A 24,309-nucleotide genomic window follows, 5' to 3' on the forward strand; every position below is an offset into this window, starting at 1 on the left:
GTGTTATTGACTGAAGAAGGCAGGTAAAAGAATACAATATGAAGGCTGATTCCTTTTTGTGGAAAGTGTGTGTGTGTAAAGTCACGGTGCATACCAAGATAGTAAGCTTTTCTAGATGGTGGCAATTTTCTTTCTTTCTTTCTTTCTTTCTTTCCTTCTTTCTTTCTTTCTTTCTTTCTTTTTTTTAAATTAATCTTGACTTTCTGCTTTTTCTACTACCATGGCCATGAGCTGTTATACTAGAAAAAGCAGAGAGAAGGTGTTGGTAATTGGAGTTTCATTACAGATGTATCTTATTTGCATATTGGGCTAGTTCTTGAGCCAGTCCGTGTGATTTTGTCTGTTCTGTTCAACCACTTCACCTGTTGATACTGCCCATCTTTTCCATAACGCACTCAATCTGGTAATAGCCCCTTGGGATGATAAATCGAATGCCAAGAGAACAGAACCTTCAAATATGATGGTTCTTGATGACTCTCTCCTGATGATAAACTTGAGTCCTTCTTATTGAGCTGCCTGTTATTTTCGTAAGATTATACCTGCAAAGTTCTCTGAAATCCTAATGAATCCCCTTAGGACTGTAGGTGGGGCAGTAGCTAGTACTCATGAATACTTAGTGACTTTCAGATTTTAAACGGCCCATTCCTTCCAAGACAGCTCAGATTGTTTCATGAAATTTTCCCAAACCACGTGGGATCCCTGTGAGAAGTATATAACATAAGGAATTTTCTGTTCAACTTTTGAAGACAGAAGGGGTTATAAACATCACACCTTTAGAAGGGACATATAGAGACAAATTATCAGTGCAAGTTACTTGGACAGCTAAAATAAAGTAAATGAATATTTAATTAGTACTGCATACATTGTTACACACTCTCCCCTTTTAAATTAATTGAGTAGTAATACTATAAATAGAAGCACATACTATGTAAATGTTTGGAGCCTCTTGTTACCGAAGTATAGTGGTTCATTCAGTTCTCAAGATAATTCTACAAAGCTGGCATTTTTCCATCTGCAGGTGAAGATGGTAAGGCTTGAGGAAATTATGATGCTTAAGGTTATACAGTTACTGAAAGGAAGGTCTGGGAGTTTAATCCACCATGCCCATCTTACTTCAAAGTTTATTCATTTATCATATTTTCATATAATTCACCTACCATGCATATTAGGCAACTCTGGGCATGCATCTCACCTTCCAGAGCTTTGATTTGGAGGAGTTTAATATTACGTTCATAGGTGGCCCAAGTAAAATGTTTTCTATATTTAAATAATTTTATGAAATACAGAGTAGAAAAGTTTTAAGCTGTTTTTATTATTGCTTGTTTGTCATTAATACAGTTCTTAGCAGTGTTTAATATTTTACTCTACATAGGGAGGTTCCAAGTAAGGAAAGAGTAAACAGCTTTTCCCAGTGGTTTTGATGACATAACCCTTTCAGTCCGTGGAGCAACTTGAGGTATGAGTGTTCCATGGATCATGCTTTGTGAAACCCTGGATCGGTGCTTCTTATAGTTTCGGTATAGCTGTCTCCTCAACTCCCCGGTGCTGTGTTATCTCAACTACCAGGTTTCTTCGCTTTAGCCTTTTTCTTCTTCCTTCTAAATTATAAGCTGCTGCCAGATTTATATTTCTGAAGCGTGGCTCTGATCATTTTACTCTCCTACTCATAAGTAAACCTGAATTTCCTTCCCTCTCACACTAGAATAATTCCAGATGGACCAAAGACTTAAGTGTAAAAAACGAAAAGCTGCAAAATCAGTGGAAAGAAACGTGGCTGAACTAACTGAAAATCCTTTAGTGAGAACAATTCTTCTAAGTAGAATGTTAAGCGACAGTGCCATAAATAAAACTGGTTAATTTGCCTAAATAAAAATGGAAATAACTTATTGCAAGAAGTAAGGTAAGTCTAAACAAAGTATGACAAGATTTACAGCCAATGGCTGCTTTCCATAATTAAGGGCTCATTCAAATCCATAAGCAAAAGACAAAACCTTGAGCCCATAGAAAAATGGGTAAATGATATCAGTGAGAATTTCCCTGACAAAGAAAGACAAATGTAGGTCACTAAAATATGAAAGATCCTAAGCTTTACTCTAAATGTTAATGATAGAGAAAAATGGAGATACTATTTTTTTTACCTGCCAGTTTTTCAAAGTAAAGATTTATGACATCAAATATTGGTGAGCATGTAAAGAAAAAAAATACAAAACGTATACTCTTGGTGGAAGTGTAAATTTTGACAGACTTTGGAAGAACGATTTGACAATGGCTGTCAGAACCAGAAAAGACACATTCATTTGCCCTGCAGTTTTTCTTTTTAATAAATTTATTTATTTTATTTATTTATTTTTGGCTGTATTGGGTCTCCGCCGCTGCACGGGCCCTCTCCAGCCCTGGCGAGAGGGGGCCAACCCCCGCCACGGTATGTGGGCCTCTCATCGCGGTGGCCTCTCTCGCCGCGGAGCACAGGCTCAAGGTGCATGGGCTTCAGCAGCTGTGGCACGTGGGCTCAGTAGTTGTGGCGCACGGGCTCTAGAGAGCAGTCTCAGCAGCCATGGCACACGGGTCCAGCCGCTATGCGGCATGTGGGATCTCCCCTGACCAGGGCCCAAACTCATGTCCCCCGCACTGGCAGGCGGACCCCCAACCACTGCGCCACCAGGGAAGCCCTGCTGTTCGTTCTGAATATAATCACATATAAACTCAGAGATAGTCATACAAGGGTGCTTGTTGTAGTATTGTTTGTGCTAGTAAAAAAAAAAAAAAAATTTGGAAGTGATGTAAATGTTTATTATTTGGTAACTAGTTACATAAATTAAGATACAAGAACACAATGAAAATGTATGCAGTTGATAAAAGAAAAAGAAAAACTGGTGAATCTGTATTGCTGATGTGAACAGAGCTTCAAGGTACTTTAGTTGTGAAAGCACAGAGTCCAGTGCATTTATTATGATTACATTCGAGTTAAAAACAATTCTTGTAGTTTTTCCTGTAAGCCACTCAAGAAACTGGTGCATATGAGGAATGGGAATGAGGAAAGATTAAGAGGGTGGAGAGTTTTCATTTCATACCTTTCAGCATCATGAGCATGTATTACACTTGTTAAAAAATTTAAAAAAAGAGAACAGGAAAACCAAAACTACCCTATATTTCTTACAGAACAAAAACTTAACTCCTTATTTTGTGACTTTTAAGGCACTTCAGTCTGACTCAAAACCAGTCTGACTCAAAAATAACTTTCTCATTATACATTTTATCCCCTTAATTTCTGGATGAATTGAAATGCTTGCTTGGCACCGCACAGATCTAGTCATTTTGGCCTCTTTCCCCTTTCAGTGCCGGTTCCTCCAGCCCACATGGCCTCAGTCCTTTTCCGCTTGGCCAGATCCGCCCATGTTTCAATTCCCATCTCCTTTATTTCAGCCTCCACTGATACCCCAGCTGGAGCTAACCTTTCCCGTCTGTGAACTAGCATACCCCCCAAGTTCTATTCTATTTTGACACTTATCTCTTGGACCTTGGGTTATATATACCATCTGCCTGCTGCCCGCCAGGTACAGAAGAAAAGGCTCTGGGGTGGATCTTCCTTTGCCATCCCCCTTAGTACTCAGTAACACTGAGCCATGCTCTGAGGCAACCTGTGTTTGTGGCATGTGAGTGATGTTAGCAGGCCTGACAGGTACAGGGTCAAGGGAGGCATGACCATCCATAGCATCATGTGCAGAAATAAGGACTGTCCCGCGTTGTCGGGAGTGTGAACTGGCACAGCATTTCTGGAGGACCAGTGCGTGGCTGTCAGTCTGTCTCAGCACACACAGAACCACAGTACCTTTTGCACGGGAGCAGAAAGCTCCGGCTCTGGATGTGTGATGGCTACATATTCTAAATTTGAGGCTCCGTGACTCTGTTGAGACCACATGGCAGGACGGGTGGCGACCCCAGGAGGGAGGCACCGTCTCCGGCCTCCTGGTTTCATTCTCCTCCCAAAGTTCCACACTACCTCTTTATTCCAAGGAGCCTCATTGTTTATGAAGCGCCCTGTGAAAAAAAGGTTAAAGTCCACCCATTCAGGTGTCATCTCATCATCTGTGTAATCTGGGCGTTGCATTCCTGAGCCGCGACCCCTTTTCAGAACCTGCCTAGTTAAGATGTCACTTGCCTGACAGTGAGGCACTTAGGCTCAGAGAGAAAAAAATCACTACGTGCCCCCTGCCCCCCCTTCTCAAATTTTCCCTAACAATTAATGCTGTACTCACTTGACACCCTGGTTCCTTGTTTGGCTTTGTAAACCCTGGTCCCTTTTTCTATTAATTCCAGACATTAATATTTTCTTTCACGCAACTGCTGCCATTCACCCGTGAAACAGTTTGAACATTATGTAGCTGTCAAGATGCCTGGGGATTACCCAGTATGCTTTGCCTGTGAGAAAGTGACACCACCGAGGCCTGGTTTTGAGATGTTTATTTTGAGAGCACGCTGACAAGCATGAAGGCCTGATCCCAGAGTGGCAATTTCATTTAATTAAAGGCCTCTTTTTATTAGAGTTTTCCCCCCACTTTTTTTTTTTTATCTATATATATCAGAATGACTGTTAAAATCTGACTTGCCGCAGGTGTTCTCTTGTACTCTCAAAGAGGGGGTGTGGACAGATTACTGACTCACTAGTGACTATTCCACTGAATGGCTGGGAATGCCTTCATTTTTACTGTCCTGCTCAGAATTGCTGCTGAAGTGTGTGCGAGTACGTGTGTGTCCAGGTTTAAAGTATAGACTGCTGGGTTTCTGCCCCTTTGTTGCCAAACTTAAAACGTGAGTGTCGCATATGTATATGTGTATATTTGTAACTTGATTTCTTTGTTTTAAAGTTAGCAGCCTTGCCATACTGGAATGGCTGAATTATCCAAATGATACCTTGGTTACTCTGTTAAGACTTTTAGCCAATGTGTATTATCTTGCCCCCAAGTGATGTGACTCCCAGTTAGAATAGTTAGTATAAGAATTGCATTCATGTTCAGGAGTTTTCCGTCCTGCAGAAACCTCAGAAAGAGCTGAAAAAAAAAAAATGATTGAAATAATTCATGGTGGGTATTAACGAGTTGGAAATGTTTGTGACAGAGTAGCCTAATTAATTTTTGATGTAATATTCTTAGACTACATTGGCTTGACTTTAATATCAAGAACTCATGTCAGTAAATCTGTGGAGGCCTCTGTTGGGCATTGTTCAAGGCACCTGGAATGTGTCAGTGAACAAGACTGTTGGTCTTTGAGCACTTATTCAGAGTCTGGTTCACGATGAATTATACCAGCATACCTCCCCAAATTAGATTTTTTTCCTTTCTTTGTAGCATTATCGGCTAGCCTTCATTCATGCCCTCGTGGATTATTCATTTATTTGTGCCTCCTTTATTCATCCTTCACTAGGTAGTAATGTGCAAGTATGTCCCAGTCACTGTTGTGTCCCGAGTATGATGGCACACTTGCACAACACATTAATCCTGGTATTATGTTTGTGGGCATGTTTTTTTCCTCAACTGATCTGAAAAATGTGGAGAAGGGTCCATCATCGGCCCTTCTTTCTGCTTTGGACATAGTGGCTATAGCGGGACATTATTCTTTCCTTTTCAAAGCTTCCTGGGAAGAGGCAGCAGGTCAAGGGTGTTGGCCCGAGGCCAGCGGGTCGGAGGGCCTTGTTGAGGGGCGTTCAGCTCGCCAGGGGGAGACAATGTTCTCTACCGCAGGTACGGAGGGTGGGGCAAAGAATGGCAACTTTGTCAGTTTAATCTCTACACCCCTGGTTCTGGGGTCCGAGTCCCCAGGCTTCTGAGTCGGTGGTTCCAGGGATTGATTGATTTATTATGATTATATTATAAAGTACAGGGTTCTGTTGAGTCAGCCATCTGGCCAAATGTTTGAAAATGGTTTCTTTCCATTTTCACTGACTCACTGCCATTCTTAGGAGGAGTGGGCTTCTCCCCAGGACTCCTGAGATGCTTGGCTGGTGCTGGTGGATTTTATTTCTTGAATTTTTTGTGGGTAGGAGAGTGATGACATACCCACAATGAAACCAAACAGAAAAAGCTCAAGAAGCCCATTTATATTCTACCAGGAAAGGCAAAGAAGAATCAGTCATTTACCCCAGATTGTTTCACTTCTCTCCCCTCTCCACCTCTGGGGCCTTCAGTCTCTGTGCAGGGAAACATTTGTTCTGGGTGTACTCAGTGAAGTGCTTTGAGCCTGGAGAGCGTGGAAAGAATCTTTATTTAATGGAGATCCTAGGCTTTTTACATGTATTTTAAAAACCTGTCTTGCTCTCTTTTTCATTTAAAGGCACGAGTGATCCCTATGTGAAATTTAAGCTGAATGGGAAGACTCTGTACAAAAGTAAAGTCATATATAAGAACTTGAACCCAGTTTGGGACGAAGTAGTCTTATTGCCAATACAAAGCCTTGATCAAAAGCTGTGTGTGAAGGTAATCCCAGATGACTTTCAAATCTGCTCTTTTATTAAAAACATTTATTTCTCAGCCATCTTCACCCTCTTAAAAGTCAACTTCCCCAAATTCATTCTTGTATCATTCCTAATCACTGGCTTAAAAATATAAGTATGGAAGGGATTCTTTATACCCTTGGTCAAACTGTATGTTACTCTCAGATCTAGCAGAGTGAAAATAATATCTCCATTGATTGTATTTAAACTTACTGAATGTGGAAGAAATATTACTGCCAGTGCAGTGGTGACAAGTACTAAAGCCTTTCTCAGAGAGCTTTAAGCTACCGGTTGTAAGCATCAATTGCTCTAACATCTGGGTTAAAACTGCATGAGTTGAGTGCAGGATGGGATTGCTATAGAATATTCAGCAAATTTCTATTTAATTGGCAGATTTGCTCACTGCGGAAAATAGTAAATTTTAATGAGAGACCATTTAAACTACAGAGAGTGGTCCATTGTGCATAATATCTTAATGCATATGAATACTGCCTTAAAAGTATTTTCTGTTATTTTGGCCACAGTAAGCAAAATGCACAGGTTTGAATAATTTTGTTCTCCCCATCAGCTTGGTTAAATTCTTCTTTATACTGTGCAAATTATTTTCAGATCTAGAGGACTGAATTCAAAATTCCCAGCCTATTGCATTTATCCATACTTTGATATACTCAGTTGGTTTGCCATATTAATGTGTGTTACTGGCCCCCTTCTTCTTTGTAGGTGTATGATCGAGATTTAACTACATCTGATTTCATGGGTTCTGCATTTGTCGTTCTGAGTGATCTTGAGCTTAACAGGTATTGTAATTTTACCATCTAGTTGTTATTAGTGAATTTTAGAGGGAACTCAAGATAATCACATAACAAAATCAGAATAAATGAAAGAGTGCTTTAAAATGTGAGTTTTTCTATAATTTTTGCTTTTTAGCTCCCAAATATATATTGGTCAGATATTACATCTTCTATAACATAACCTAAAAGGTGTATTGAATTTTGTACTTTCGTGTTCATTAACCTACTTACCTTAAAATTAAAACAAGTATTTACATTTTCTTTGGGCAGTAGGGGAGAAGAATCGGTTGACCAACTGTTGAATTAGGCGATGCCAAACAGTTTCTCTACCCCTGAAGATGGTTGGTTTATTTTCACTGAATCTGGTGCTTTTTTTAACTTGTGTCTCACCCCTGTTCAGGGGTAGGAGATTTTTATCATAAGCTCCTGATGTATTCTAAGGCTATAAAGTACTACCAATAAGTGCTACCATCATTTGTTGCTTTTTGCTTATAGGACGACTGAACATATTTTAAAATTGGAAGATCCAAACAGTTTAGAAGATGACATGGGAGTGATTGTATTAAATTTGAACCTAGTAGTAAAACAGTGTGATTTCAAGAGACACGTGAGTGTGACCCTTTTGTTCTTTTTAAAATTCTCCATTGCAGCTTTTCTTTGATAATTGGGTTGCCAGATGGCTGACATTTTTGTATTTATTTGGGTAGGGGGAAAAACTGTATAGAGACTTAAAGTACTATCTGTGATAATGTACACCCTTTCTTCTGGAAACCTGGAAAGAAATACAGTAAGGAATGATCTCTATTTTGGCTAGGGATGTAAACATTACTAATATTGTAGCAATAATACTATTGCTGTTATTAAGTGTTTTTGCTGCTTATGGTTTGCTTGTCACAGATCATACAAAATTTGCTTTTTCTGAATGTTAAGGTTTCCATTTACTGTTTTCTTAGGTACTAGATGACTTAGGCATTATTTAGTTATGAAAAGCTGTTCCCAGGATTTAGTCATTGTGTTGTACATTACTAAGGTAATCAAGCATACATTTGCAGCATTTCCGTTTCATCTTCCTTTTTCTTTTAGCTACCAAATTTTCTATTGAGAGTTCTTCTGGGAAGACACACATTTAATATTCTCCAGTCTGTTACATGGTAATTTCTAGTTAATGCATTACCTATTAAAGATGTCTGTAACATCAAAAAGCATTGGATTTTGTGGCGGTATGATGGGGACTCTGTTTCTAGGAGCAAGTATGTGAATACAAACCATAATCTTATTTTATATTCTGGTATTATGCCTTAAAATTCCAAGAATGAAAATGAGAGTGAAAGCATCTTGGATTGTCATTTATTTGAAAGGCATTTAAAAAGCCAATTAAAAACAGCTACTTGAAAAAGGACTAAGATGTGTTAAAATTTCAGCATGTTTAGAATCTGGTATGAAAATCTGAAGCCTGTTTATAAAGTAGGCCTCCAATAATACCTCTTGAATTGAGTCAGTGGGGTCAGTGTGGAGAATATTCTTCATTTTGACATTACCTTTGCAGTTAGTTGTAATTTATTTTCATGATGAAAATCATGAGTGATTTACTAGTGAACTCACTGAAGATAGTTTAAAGGAGTAAAACAAACAAACAAAAAAAAACTGCACAGTGATTTTTCAATTGCCAGAGGGTCAACTAAACAGTTGCTATTTTTAATCTGAATTCTTTACTTATGAGCATTTACTTGATGATAACTTTGGGGGGGGAGATCTCCATTTATTAATTAAGAAGTGGCACTGTTAAAACCTGAGGCCTCAATAACATTGATATTTTGTTGCTAAAATGTCTTAAATTGATGTCAAAAATATTTTTTTTTCTACCCAACATAGTGGCGAGGGACTTCCTTTAACTTCTCTTAGTTTTGATGGCATTGCCATCGGATTCAGTGGCAGGGCATCCAGTAGGTGACCGGTTCCTTGAGCTGGATGCCAGGTTACAATGACATGCCATGGAAATGAGCATATTATTTGCCACGTGGTTGCATAATTGCCAGCTGATATGTTCTGAAAATTTCTTACATATTTAAGTGGGGTTTGTAAACTTGGATAATGACCTCATGAAGATAGCTGCATATTTCAGCTGCATAATAGCTGTGTATTTATTCCACATGTGGATTTTTCTGTAGTGTATTGGATCATATTTAGCAGTACTACTGGCACTTAAAATATGTTGAAATATTGCCAAAATTTGGAGTTTTTAAGTAGAGCCATTTCAGTCAAAATTTATTTCAAATTGCAGAGCAATTAATACTCAATTCAGCTTGAGTTTGTTTTTGGAAAACATCTCAAAGCCTATCTTTTCAGAGCCCTAAAAGGAGACACACTTGTCATCCTATTTAGTTTGGCCCTTCTTTCCTTGACTCCTCCACGCCCTGTTTTTGAGAGTTTGTCAGATGGTACGCATTATCTACTTGCTGGTACGATTTCTCATTTTCTTCGTTCTTTGCTTGTCTGGCAGGGTCTAGTGTACAATCTATTTACTATATATACGAGTGTACATACATATATATACATATCCATGTATATGTATGTCTGTGTATATAGATGTACATATATAATAAAATGGGGTATTATAGAAATAATAATAATGGTAATGCCTGTTCTATTTGTTCTGACTGGTAGTGTTATTTTTCTGTTTATATACTTGTTCAAAGTATACCTGAGCAAGGAATAATTTATCCTTGGCCATGTGTGGCTATTCAACTTAACAGTGCATATCAGGGGCCCTTTGGATAGAGTAAGTATCAGAAAACTGTTGATCTTTTCATTGAGTTTAAGTTAGTATTTAAAGATATTCTTCTGTTGGGTTTTTAAATGGGGTAACTAACACGGGAGACTGAGATTATTTGGGAATAATTTGTTTATAAATTTCCATTTTAATTTAAAGCCTGATAGAGAGATTTCAGTTTGAATTCTCGGTTTTGTACCCATATTTCTTCCCGTTGTCATTGAGGCAGTCTTTGTTGCTTTAGAGCCAAGCCAATAAAAATCTTAACATGTGCAAAATGTCTGTGAATTGACCCTCAGGGCCAGGGATTTAAGTGCATACGGGCATGGTACAGTTAGGAGGTAAGGCACTGGGTGGAGGGCTGATAAACCTGCCCTCTGTCTCTTTTTCTCAGCAAAAATAGGATTTTAGTTATAATTATGAGCTCTGTCATCAGACTGCCTGGGTTTGAATCCCGACTCCACTATTTTTCGTTTTGAGAAGTTAAGTGATCAGATCAAATTCACAGAACTACTTAATTCTCAGCTACAATTTGTGAAATGCGGATTTAAAAGAAAGATTATCTATTTTATAGGTTTGTGAGGATCAGCGTGATCAAATATAGTGCTTAGCACGGAGTAGACACCCGATATATGGTAGCTCTTAGTACTGTAGTAAGCAGACAGTAATACTCATTTTCCAGTCGTTTCCTCATCTATTTGTTAATCTTTGGTGAAATAAAAATCAAACGAATTGTATTTCAAAAGGCTATTTAGGGATAGCCATGTGTACCTACAAGATGGTGATTAATTTTAGTGGTTGTTCTGGGTGAAAATATTTGTTCATATGTTGTTGGGAAAATACAAAAAGAACTGATTTTAATACCCAGATTGTAGTATCTATAACTCTGGGTCACATGCTGAGTGGTTGAGCTTCCAGTTTCACCAGGGAAAGTGTTTTTCCTGAAGAATATTTTCAAGACATTTTTGTACCAGCGTTTCTACTTGCTGGTCCCTGGAATATAAGTGGATTTTCCCCAAAGACAATTTGTTTTCTGGTTTCTAATTTCCTGGGGAGACTTATTGGCAATGTGGATAGGTCATTTGCCTAAAGGCATTTTTTTCCTTAATCATAATAGTTACTAAGGGCTGCTCAATTAGATTCATAATTGAGTTGTAATCTGCCAAATTTTTCCAAGTTTTAACATCCAGTTAGCTGGTTAACCAGCCAGAGTAGAGCTTTGCAGTACTGGACGGTGACAGGAGTAATGAGAGGATTTTGTTAGGAGAGAACTTTACTTGTAGACGAAATTCAGCAGTCTTAGCTCGACAAATGAGAGATCAAAAGAGAACAGTGGTGAAGTTACTGGCTGTTCAGAACATTTTTTTCTTCCCTCCCTCACTGGTACATTAGCCTATTTTTCTTCATTGTGAAGAAATGACTCAGATTGTTTCTTCCTATTATTTCGAATATTGAGATTTTCTCAGCAGAGGGCAATGGAATTATTTTTTCTAGTATCTAAAACTACAGAAACCTAAACATGAACTAACTTTGTCCATGAATTTCTTAAACATTTTTATAATGCTACCTGGGTATTTCAGGTAGGAAAAACCTGCCTTTCCACATTGCTTTTCAAGGTAAAATTAGAGTGTTTTCAGGCAAATAGAAACATAAATGTACTTGTAAGGACTGAGCAGTATTCTATGTCCTTGTTTTTTCATTTTTGAATACTGTGAGAAAATGATGTAACACAACCACAGAAATGTGATTTTTCTAGGTTTCTAACTATTTTCTTGCTCAGGTGTGTTTTCTCTGAAACCTCAGAATGTGGGTGTCAGTTGTTTGAATGTAGTCTGCACCATCTAACTAGCATGGTAACACCATTATGTTGTTAACGGCTCTATTTCTCTCTTTTATTTTGCCATTTTTCATGATTCAATGGACATAATCCTTAGCGTTGGTCAAATCGGAAGCAGTTAAGTGCCAGCAAGGTAAATATAGCTGTTTTTTTTTTCTTTACATCATGTGGTTCACCTTTGTAGCAAAGACAAATGTAGACAAGATTATTATCCAACCTTTACATGGAAAGGCTTTCTTTTCCTCTTACTGCTGTTATGAGTAAAAAGGAAGCAAACTCCCTTTTAAAATTTCATTTAATAAGGGCATAGCCAGATGTTTGAACTTACACTTGTTTTAGTGTTGACATTTTATATGTACCGGCCGTGTTAGAATGTTACACTTCATTAAGCTTGAATTATTTGGAGTTGTAGTGCAGTTAGATTTAGTCCTTTAGAAAGCTATTTACCATTAGGTGGAAACTGTCATAAGGGCAGTGAAAAGATTGAGAAGAGTACGTGGTATATTTTATCAATCTTTTTTATATTACTTTTATTTTACCTTTTTTTTTTGTGAGCGTTTCTTTAAAGATTTCTCCATGAAATGCTGGTGACTTTTTTACATTGTTAGTATCTTTTTAAACAATTATATACTTCTGTGCAATTTATAAAAAGTATAGGTGTACCAAGGTAGGGATGTGTTATTATCAGGTTATTAAGGTAACACATTGTAACTTAAGTGACTAAATGTCAAAATTAATGTAAATGTAAACAAAACCAAAAATATTATGTATAACTTACTTTAGCAGGTCTACTGCTTTTAAAAGAGGAATAACCAAGATGGAGGTGGCTGTGATGTGTCCGTGTATGAGGGGAGAGTGCGTGGGCAATCTCTGTATATGCATTTATTTATACACACACATGTGTACACAGATATATGCCATCTCTCATTTCTAACCTCACCACACTGCAGTTGTTTACTTCTCTATAAAATAAGGAGATTGAAACAAAGATTCCGTGTGTTTGTAAGAGCGTGTGTATGTGAAAGAGAGAGAAGGAGAGATTTGTAACCTGACTAATTCCTAGGAAAGAAGGTAAACTTTCTAAACCTTGCTTTCTCAAACCCAGAGGAATCAAAGTTCTGACTCTTCCTAAAATGTATATCCTTTGCATTTTTGAGCACTTTAAAAATAAACAGGCTAAGGTGTTTTTTTTTTTTTTTTTAATCCTACCTGTTCACTTGGTTTCCAAGACTCTGGTTCTTTTTAGAAATAAACTTCAGAGGCAATAAATAATCATGTGAAGTGGTCTCAAAAATTCCTCCAGCTTTTGTCTTATTCCTTTATAGTCACTAGAGGGTAGAAGAACATCATTTCTCTGCACAGAAGGGCGCCCGGCTCTCCCTCTCATGTATTAAGAGTTGCTGTAACCATTCGCAGCGGTAAAGTTTCCCAGCATGCTCTGGCGAAACCTGACAAAGCAGTATTTTCTCATTTATTGATTCTGCTGCAGCACTAAAACACTGGTACTGTACATCAATAACCATCTTTAGTTAGGGACATCCGGCCTGTGGAAGAGCACTGGCAGTTTGCGGAAGAACATAAAGGCTAGAAAGAAAAATTGTGAGCTTGGGGAATATGGGAGTCTAGGGGATGACAGGAGAGGTTAGGAAGAACAGTCAAAGGAATGAAGAGGGGGAGGAAAAATGTTATCAAAAATATGAAAGGAACAGAGGATCCTGGAACTGTCATCTTCTTTTTTCCCTGTCATTGTAGTTTCTAGAATTTTGACTTCAGTGCATTGGGCTCAGAGACTAAATGCCCAAACCTGATGCAATGTTTAGTAAAACCTTAGATGAATATAGGTCATTGAAAGCTACTTGCTATCTTATATGAGAGATGCCATTTATATATTGGTGAAGAGTTTCAATTGTTAGGTTGACATTTTGCTGCTTAGAGTTAGCAGTTTGGGAGGAAAACATGAGATAGCTTCTAATTTAGCTTATGAAAATGAGTCGTGTGGAAAATCTATAGACTCTGTGATTAACCTTCTGTGTAAGTAGTTAAAATACCCTGATCAACCTATCTTGGTATTTTTAAACTATAAGCTTCTCTTTTAGGATTTCCATATTATATTTAAAAATTAGGTAACAGAAGTTTAATATAAGGAAGATTACTTACTATGAGTATCTAAAATTTTACTAGCCCTAAGTGATGTATTACCTATAAAATGTCATTGACTCTTTCACCTCAATCTTATTCTTATAATAACTTAACTTTATTTAAATAATTGCTCTTAGACCCATAAGTTTATAATTTTGCATCATCTAGAGAGACCCAGAATGGCAGAGTCTCTGTGGACTGTCTTCTAATGCATTTCCTGAATTTACTTTTTTTTTTTTTGGTCTCTCGTGAGCTTAGTTCCCCAACCAGGGATTGAACCTGCACCCTCGGCAGTGAAAGCATGGAGTCCTAACCACTGGACTGCCAGAGAATTCCCCTTTTCCTTGATTTTGATACTGACCTTGATTTTAATACAGTAAATACATAGAGATTGCCTTTAAAAAATAGCTTTAGTTTCATACAAAAGCCTTTGTTTTCCTTCTAATGAGGCTTTTAAAGAGAGAACTGAAAATCTTACTTAAAAGGACCTGAATCAGATAACTACTTCTTTTTAGATATTTACTATACACAATCTTTTCTGTGAATAGATCTGTTTCCAAACCTTACTTCTCACTTTCTAATGTATATCATAGTTACAGAGATAGAAAATTAACAGCAGTTACTTCTCTTACATCAAATAGTCTAATGGGATAAAAACACGATGATAAAATATGGAATTGATGGGTCACTGATTGTATTCAGAAAATCTGCGTACATACAGACCACACCCTTGCCCTTTCATTTGGGACTGTATTATGAGTGACCACAGTGCCCTTTTAGTTATGGATTTTCTTCATTTTAGATAATTTGCACTGAGATAAGTATTTATTCTCACATGGCCCCTCTTCTGACCCATTGTTTCATGCAATTATGTGTCAGCCGTTTAAGGTAGAAGACATCCCTGTACCTAGTGCAACACTTTTTTTCTGTACCCTGATCCTAGCATTCACTCTTTTTCTCTCTCTAGCCCAGGGGTCATTGAACTTCAGCCTGAGTGCAAAATTCAGCCCTGTGTCTGCTTCTGCAAATAAAGTTTGATCGGAACGCAGCTGCACTCATTTGTGTATGCACTGCCTCTGGCTGACGTGGCAGAGTTGAGTACTTGGGGCAGACCCTAATTCTTACTACCTGGAACTTTACAGAAAGTCTGCCCGCCCCACCCTCACTCCAGCCTAAGAGTGCCGGCTGCTTCCTCCTGTCACTGACCTTAACTTTTCTCCATGTACTCAATTTGGCGTCTCAGCTTTTCCATCACCTGTTCTCCGCATTATATTCCCTCTGTTCGTAGTACCTGGAATGGTTCTCTTTTCCCGTTGTATTCCCTGACAAAATATAGGGGCTACACTCTTGCTTTCAGCTTTTTTGGATACTTTATTTCAGTGTCATGACTTGGTAAGAGTCATGAATTACATGGTGAGGGTTCTGCCTGAATTTAGGTTATGTCCTCCCTTGTCTTCTTTCCCCTTTTCCACTTTCTCTTTTTCCCTTGGGTTCTGTCTGCCCCCTCTGTTTCTAGCTCTCTGACATCTAGGACTCAGAACAGGTAGGCAGTCTCAGAAAGGTGGAGTTAGTAGTAGCAGTGTTTTGCTGAGGTTGGTCTTGAACCCGGAGAGCTGTCTGTTGCATGGGCCAGCAGCTCCTTTCTCTGCTGGTTTGTCCACTTGGACTTTTTGAAGTGTGCCATTCTCAGCCTCATCACCCAGCAGCCCCCTGTGATGGGATGCTGGTTGGGTCACCCAGGGGGTGATGTGGCATCCTTGTCAGTTGTGACCCCTCCCATAGGCTGCTGCCCCGGGGGTGGCTGTGTCTGTGGGTTAGCTGTCTGGCCAAATGAGTGAAGTCTGGGAAGTCTCAGCAAATTATTGTGGTTGTGCTTTTGCCTTTGATTCAGTTATACAGGTTGACCTTGTCAATTTTGCTTCTAACACGTGGGCCAAGTTCACTGAAGACCTCATTGCAGGTTGAAGCACTTTGCAGGGTTGGGACTCCGGTGGCTTTAGAAGTGTGGTTTTAGCATATTTAGCTCCTGTAGGAGCTAGTTTAATGTGGAGGAACTTAAATTGAAAGAGGACAGTCAGAGAACTTGGAGGGAAGCTCTTTCTGTCTGTCTGTCTGCCTGTCTATCTATCTCTCTACCTGTCTATCTATCTATCTATCTATCATCTACCTATCTATCCAACTACATATCATGACGTGCTTTGTGACCAGAGCCCAGATAAGAACCAGGAGGAAGTTTGGATGATTGTTTTGTCTGTCCTATAGTTTTGGGTTGAGAAGAAGCTGCTCAAACTGGAAGAGATGCCACTTCTCCCACCTTACTGGTAAATGCCCTCTGTCACTGTACCTTTCTCTAGGTGGACCCATGTCCCTTCTTTCGCTATAAGCCCAGGAAGTAGCACAAGCAAAACCCCTTGCAAGAAGTGTGGTCCATTTGTAGAACTAAACTGAAAGTATTGTGCCTGGACCACTTTCCCAATTAATAGAATGCTTTTTGTTTGGTTGGTTCCTTTTCATTTTGAGACATTCCTAACTCAAATGCCCACCCTTAGTAATACCTTTTACTTTTTTGTTTTCTTGGTTAAATTTGAAGGATTGGAGAATGGTATACCCCAAACAGCCATATACATCCATATACCTATCTATCTCATCTATATATCTACCTAATTTATTTGTCTGTCTGTCTGTATGCCTATCTCTTTTTCTACCTACCTACATGCCTGCCTATCTGTCTAGAAGTGACACTGCATGGGCACACGTCTAAATTTCTTAACCCCGATGCTTCTACTGCCTTGTTTTGAAGTCTAGGTCAGCATTACCCTGAGCAGAATGGTTTCTAGAGGCTTTCCTCATTTCTGTGGGTTTCAGTCATGCTCAGGTAAGACCTTGGATCTGTTAGAACTCTCAAACCTTGTGTGTCTCCAGCCCAGAAGAACAGAGCCACTTCCTTCCTAAACTTTGCATCAGATCTCTCCTCTCAGTGACATTAGGTTCAGTTTTGGCAAAAAAAAAAAAAAAAAAAAAAAAAGCCTCTCACTACTGAGCACATACTATATTGTCAGGAACACTGCCCTGAGAATTCGGAGACAAGAGTTGGCCATCATAACTGATGAGGGATTAGGAGAGGTGAGAGTGAGGAGGTGGGGGTATTCAGAGACTAGGCCCTTATCTTGGCTTTACAGGTGGGTGGGGTGGATTGAAGGCTGGGGACCGAGAAAGCTGGAGTGAATCTTACCAGATGAGAAGCAGGAGGAAGTGAATTGAGACAGGACATTTATAAAATAATGTGGTGCATGGCAAGTGCTCCAAATTCTTTGTTATCAGTTCCAAAGGGGAGCCCCTGGGCCAACACCATCAGCGTCACCTGGACATTTTCTGAAATGTGGATGTTGGGCCTCCATTTCAGGCCTCTGAGATCAGAAACTCTGGAAACGGGGCCCAGCCATCTTTTAGCAAGGCTTCCAGGTGATTCGGAAGCATAGTGATGTTTGAGAGCCACTGGTGAGGGTTAGGGTATGGCGTGGGATGCTAGGGAAAGTAGGAGGCAAAGCCAGGGATATAAGAGGGGCAGGCCTTGTAGAGCAGTGGGGAGCACTGCTAAATCTTAGGTTTGGCTGGGATTAGGGTGAGGCAGGTGAGGTGCCTGGGGTGTAAAACATGAGAAGGCACTCGGGCTCAGGAGCCAACCCTGCCCTTGCAGAAGCCTGAGGAGTGAGCACCTCCTTAAATGTTTCACCCCGAATGCCTCACTTGCCTCACCCTAGTCCCAGTCTCGTATAGGGGTGCCCTTGACCTATCTTAAGTGAAGGAGAGACATAGAAATACGGAACACAGACATGAAGGCCCGCAGGATGACACATGTGAATCAAGAAATACTAGTTGATGAATATTATCGTATATGAGCCCAGCATTTAATATTGAGCTTTCTAGAGGTCAGGGCAAAAAGGAAAACCTTGTTGAATCACATGGCCTTCATTTTTTTCCCCCCTCAGTCCAGAACCCTGAGAATCATTGGGTATTTATGGACTTTATCGATTTTTAGAAATCTTCTCTTAGTCTAATTTTTATTTTTAAGTTCAAACATGGAGTGAGGATATTCCCTTTTAATTAAAAAAAATTAATATAATCCTTTTATAGCTAATGTCTTTGTGCACACAGATTATTCATATCCTTGGGACTGTGAAATAGTTTTCATCTATAAATATAAATCTCATCTTTCATGTCCATTCCCCTGTGGGAAATTTAAAAGGCTTCCTTTATATCCTATGCAAAAATGTTTGTGTAGTTCTAGGAGAATTTATGCCTACAGGGTTCTCTTCAGATGATATAAGGAGCTGTCGAGTAGCAGCTTTCTGGAAGCCTGTTGCATGAACGTATGGATCTTCTCATGTCATGCTATAAAAGCTGTTGACAATGAGAAGTAGTTTTACATGTTGAAAAAACTTGGAAGGAATATTTCAGGGAAAGCTTTTATAGACTGAATGTTCTCCCTTAGTTTTTCTAAGCATTGCCAACATAGTTGGAATCTTGCTTTACTCCTCATTTTGCTTACAAAGTTAGTTCCTTTCTTTTTTTTCATGCATTTGTCTCCTTGACTCCCTACTTTCTCACAATGACTCAGGAAAAATAATTAATGAGAGTCAAAATAAGATGGATTGGCAACATCGGAACACATACTTTTAAATCTCCATCACTGAGATGATCTAAAAGGTACCCATACAGTAATTGGCACCAGTAAGGTAGGCCTAGCACAAAAACCTTGTAAAAACATTTTCTCAATGCCCCTATTTTTTTTTTAATATTTATTTATTAATTTATTTTGCTGCACCAGGTCTTAGTTGCAGCATGCAGACTCTCAGTTGCGGCATGCATGTGGGATCTAGTTCCCTGCCCAGGGATCAAACCCGGGGCCCCTGCATTGGGAGCACGGAGCCTCAACCACTGGACCTCCAGGGAAGTCCCGCCCCTATTTTTAATTTTAATTTTTTTTTTAATGTTTTGGTGTTTTTTTGTCACCCAAGGGAGTGCTTTGAATTGTTACCCCGTGGTATTGGTCAGCATAGTTAGTTATGGACAGTGGCATCACTGAATATAACATTGCTTTTGATAACTGCAGGCTATGGCCCCAGCTTCTGGACTCTGTGCCCTCCTATCAGGATCCTTCTTTACTTCTGACCTCTCTGCTATTCTCCCTGGCTTGGGACGGACAGGAGGCATTGAGCTGACAGGTCCACTATCCCAGGGTTTCCTTTGTAGCCACACCGGGAATCAGGGTACTGGAGTCCACGTCGCTGTCTCCACAGCATGCCACTTGGCCAAAATCCTCAAATAATGCATGTGGCCAAGCTGCAATCTGTTTTTTATGTCCCAGGAAGGAAAATCTATTCACTGTTTTGAGAGTCTATTCCTAGATCAAAAACTCCTGAGAATTCTGCACCTGTTGGAAGTGAGCAGACCCTCCACAGCCTATACTTTCAGTCTTTCTCCCTTTCTTCCCTTCCTTCCTGTGAAATTTTCGTGACCTGGAAGCATATTAATGTTTTGGAATCTGTTTCATTTTTACAAAAGCTAATATGTTTCAAAGTTATATATCACACCTTGTTTTCACTAGTCATAACTAAGTTGCATGTTTCAAAAGAAAGTCACTTTTTCTGGGTGTGGATTTGGTGGGGTGAGGGCCAAGGAAGAGAGCCTATGAATGAATCCACGTAGAAATAGTAAAAGGTTCTGATCCTCTGGGAGGAAGGAGAAAAATAACAAAACCCTGATGTACTATATTTTATCCATTATGTCTGCTGAGAAATTAGGGTCGGGACCCAGAAGCTTTGCTCTATCTCCTGGTGTTTGTTTCAGCTCAGGTGGGGTGGGTTTCTCCTTTTGATGGGTCATTTCCTTCTCTCCTTTCACATTCCAAGCTGCATTAAGATGACAAATTTCACATATAGGGCTCGGGCACGGTCATGAAAACCTGAGCTATTGAGCTAACAGAGTGAGTGCGGAGGAGTCGATTTATGGTGGGGAGAAAGGGAGCTTTTGACAAGCACAAAAGATTTGGATAGCCCAGATCTGCATCAGTGCACACATGGGATGGCCCGGATGCCGCCCACAACCACAGACCCTGCTCTTAAGCCTCATCACAAGTCTCAAGGGTGGAAGAGAAATGCGAAAGTAGTTAAGAAACGCCTTTAAAGCTCATACTCATATCCTAGACTGCATCGCTCGCAAATGAAACTTTTTTTGGACATAACCTTATAGTGGGCTTTGCAGAAATACTTAGGGTGAAATAAGTAGAATAATGGTCCTGTGTCCTTTTCTATCTGTGAACTGTGCAATAAATACTTCTCTTTTCCTACCCCGCTTTTAGTAAGGAAAAAAAAACAAAATCTTGGACAGCAAAGAGCAAGTCCATCACATCAAACATGACTGTGTTAAATACTAAAATGTTCAAAGTCCGACTGAGATAGATAAAAGCTTTGATGGAAAGTGGATATTTCCCAGGGACATTGCAAGCAATAATCCAGATGTTAGAGTGTAACGCAACGAGTGTCCGTGGATAGATCAGGAGCTCCAGCCAAGCCGGGCCTGATGTAGGCCTTTGCCTTGCCCTCCCATGCTGTTCCGCCATATGGAACCTATCTCTGGGCCCCCTTAATAACCAGCTTTGGATTCCATTTTCACAGAGCTCATAGAGCTAAGTGGGGCTGTTTTATGGACAAGTTAGAAGCCTTTCCAAGATAAACATCCAATTTGAAATTAGGACATACCAAGCCGCAAAATTATTTTAGGGCATATTTCATGGAAGCACTGCCATTTTTCTTAGGCAATTGCCAGACTGTAGGATGCCCTTTGATCCCTTGTGGACATTACTCCCTTCTTTATAAAAAGGATTTTGAAATAGTTGCAGTGTTTAGGGAGGAATATATCTGTCGGAACTTTGAAGCATAGCCATGGGACAGGTCATGCTTCAGCTTGTTGGTTGGCAAGTCGAACTTTAAGAAGAAAAAAACATAAAAACGGAAAGTGCAGCAGGATATATGAATCAAAATCTCATTTTCTTTTTAAAGATAGAAATTTTCAGCCCGTGTGCTTACTAAGCTAGAGAATGTATTAAGTGTATCTGCATGCACACATATAGATTATATACATATTTATATATGTATCTGTCTATATATTGTGATGGTGTGCATTGTTTTTAGCAAATATAAAATTACTTAACTTTATTTCATACACCTTCATTATTGAATATATTCTGTCCACAACCCAACTGCAAATAGAAGTTAGAGAAAGAATTGTTCATGTTTTCCAGAGGAGAGGGTTTTTTTCTTTTTTTAAAAAATTACTTATTTTCCCATCTCCCTTTCCTGCTCTGTTTCAGCACCTCCAAACCCCTGTGTGTATGTGTGCATTTGTGTGTGTGTGTGTGTATGTGCATTTGTGTGAATTCCAATTTCAAGAGAAAAGCAACACAGATATGAAGTTGGGAGTACAGATTTCCTTAAAAGTATTTTGTTTAAGGAAATCATAAAATGATCCAAACACTTGGCATTATTGCATCATTTATTAAGGGTGGTGGAGTGACGTGTGTTGGATGAGGTAAGCTGGCATGTAATTAACATGGCACTGACATACTGTTTGTTGTGATAAATTGTGACTAACTGGTCATCAAGCCGAGCAAATTGATGCCTAAATGATCTCGAAGATAGAGTGAGCAGATGACAGGAATGAATATATAGTGTTAGAAATTCATTGCTTTACTATGATACTCGACACCATCTACCTTCTTCAGCCCATTTGTTTCTCCCTCAAATCAAGCCGTCCACACTGTGCCATTTCACTTATTGAACGGAGAACGTGAATGAACTCCGCAGCCTGAACTGAATGCAGCCTGCAGATCATGTCGGGGATCCTCACTCAAACAAACTAACTAACCATAAAAAGACACTGTTGAGACCTTCAGGGCATTTAACAGTATTAAAGGAATCATGGTTACTTGTGTTGAGTGTGATCATAGCATGGTTCTTATGTAAAAACAAACAAGGATTTTGCTTTCAAATATTTCAGGCAGAAAAAAATATAGTGAAGGGATAGGTGAAATAAGGTTGACAAAATGTCGAATCTGATAAATAAGCACATGGAGGTTTGTTGTTCTATCTTTGTGTGTGTTCGAAAATTTACATAATGGAAATTAAAAATAAAGTGTGCTTGGCCTCTTTATAATTTAATAATAGGGGATATTTGCCTTTTTCTATATTCTGTTTAAGGTGTGTGTGAGTAATACAATGTAGAAAAGGAAACAAAAATAAGGTAACAAGTTACTGAACCCCTACTGGGTCCCAGCCATGGGGCTGTGTTCTTTACGCAGCCTTCCCTCTGCAAAGCTCATTTGGCTGGCTAGCCGATTGCAGGCTATATCTGGAGTTGTGAATCTCACAGTGGTGTTAGGCTTTTTAGTCATAGCCCAAGGAATAAAGGGAAGTGGGGACAGATTCGAGTGTGAAGGATAAATTCAAAACCATAATTTCTAAATGCCCAGAGGTATTTTGTTTCCCTGAAAAGCAATGCCTGGTTCTTATATCTCTATTTCCCAGAATGCCTTTCTTCCCTTCCTACTATTAAAATAGCAAAGGCCCAGCTGAAGGATTCCTACCAAAAAGCACATCTAGGTGGGAGTACAGGCCAGTGCCAAATGCAAGTGTTGTTCAAATTCATGCTTTGCTATATGTTTCAAGTCCAATGCTTGAGAAGGAAGTCACATAACTGTGATTGCAGGTTTGCAAAGCCAGTGAAGAATATTAACACTTTTACCAGGCAGGGAGTGCTATTTCTAATCAAATATTGAAAGCTGGAATTCCTCTGATCACCAAAGTCTCACTCAAGAATTATCAGCAAGTTTATATGTTATCTTTATTTTTTGCTTTAGTCCTCTTTGATACGCAACCTCCGGCTCTCAGAGTTCTTGAAAAAGAACCAACTCTGGAACGGGATTATAAGTATAACTTTGTTGGAAGGAAAGAATGTCTCAGGAGGAAGCATGACAGAGATGTTTGTCCAGTTAAAACTAGGAGATCAGAGGTATAAAAGTAAGGTAAGTTCCGTCAGTTCCTTAAGGAGAACAATATCTTTAAGATTAAAACAATGGAAAAAAATATTTTCCCACTCTAAACTTCGCAAGAACAGAATTTATTTTTAACCCTCCTAACTGTATTAGGAGCAACCCAGAAAACAAAATAATTGTATAGGTGCAGTCTATTAATATGGATATTTGATTGCTTAGTATAATCTATTTTAATATACTAAACTAAAGCTAGAGAAAGCTTATTAAATAATAGATTTGAATGCATGGCTTATTTTTGTTTTGAAAATAAGCAAACTATGTTTCAGAGAATGAGGGAAAAGGATTACTAAATGCTTTCAAAATCGTATAAAAATAAAATGGTATAATATGTTATAGTTGGATTAAAATATTTGAGTTAACTAAACATGTTTTCAAAATTATGTACTCCGGGCTTTCTCTAACTTGTTGGTATGAACACTAAAAATAGACGTCTAGTGCTGCTGGGGGTTTTTTTGCTGTGATGTTTTTCAACTATCTAAAAAGTATTAAAAGTGATTTGTTTTGACCAAAGGTAATGGCTTTTTTTAGCCGTCTTTAAAAATCAGTCATCTTATTCTGCTGATCCAACTTCCATTTAATTTTTAATCTCAGTAATTTGGTGTGGTTTTTATTTCAAAAACACTAGTCTCCAAACCATGGTAATTAATTAGTTTTACATAACTGTCAGACAGAAATATTTCCTATGTTTTATGGATTGAGGGAACTAGGGTACTTGAAAGTTAAGTCATTTGCCAAAAGCCACATAGGAAGAAAAACATCAGTGGAAGATTTTGAAAATAGGCCTGAGGATATTTGCAGTTTGGGCTTTCGAGTGTAGAGGACTTAACTGAAGCAGACTGGTTAGAAAATGATTTAGGGGGGCAAGAGGTTTTCTCTGCTGTACAATTTTCAGTGCAGAATCAAATATGAAATGTCATTTACTCCACGAGGAGTAGAGAACTGAAGCTCATATTGAAGAATCGTTTATTATAAGAAATGCAAAAAATTGAAGACAAGCTACAGCAGAAATATACAGATAATTATTTTAACCAGGCAGTTTTAGGCTGTACCTCACAGTGAGTATATCCAGGATGACCACAGCTCTCCACTAAGGCTCCTTTAACGATCCAGGGTCAGGGTAAGGATGTATAGAAAAATTATTCATCACGAAGCACACGTACCCTTTTAGACTAA

General features: G+C 39.0%; 1 protein-coding gene across 9 annotated transcripts in view; it reads left to right on the forward strand.

Moving 5' to 3' along the window:
* Positions 1-24,309, forward strand: part of MCTP2 (multiple C2 and transmembrane domain containing 2) — a 247,867-nt gene that overhangs the window by 94,331 nt on the left and 129,227 nt on the right. For 5 of the 9 annotated variants that reach the window (XM_029236801.1, XM_029236802.1, XM_029236800.1 and 2 more), the window contains 5 exons: positions 6,328-6,470; positions 7,208-7,284; positions 7,774-7,885; positions 11,983-12,018; positions 22,942-23,106. In XM_029236801.1, the coding sequence (XP_029092634.1) occupies positions 6,328-6,470; positions 7,208-7,284; positions 7,774-7,885; positions 11,983-12,018; positions 22,942-23,106 (533 nt within the window). Of the gene's footprint in view, positions 1-6,327; positions 6,471-7,207; positions 7,285-7,773; positions 7,886-9,708; positions 9,738-11,982; positions 12,019-22,941; positions 23,107-24,167; positions 24,254-24,309 lie in introns of those variants that run through there. The other 4 variants (XM_029236806.1, XM_029236808.1, XM_029236807.1 and 1 more) reach the window with 4 other exon arrangements.

The sequence above is a fragment of the Monodon monoceros genome, unplaced genomic scaffold (assembly GCF_005190385.1).
Source record: "Monodon monoceros isolate NGI ecotype Baffin Bay Population unplaced genomic scaffold, NGI_Narwhal_1 Super_Scaffold_21, whole genome shotgun sequence".
In the NCBI taxonomy this organism is placed as follows: Eukaryota; Metazoa; Chordata; class Mammalia; order Artiodactyla; family Monodontidae; genus Monodon; species Monodon monoceros.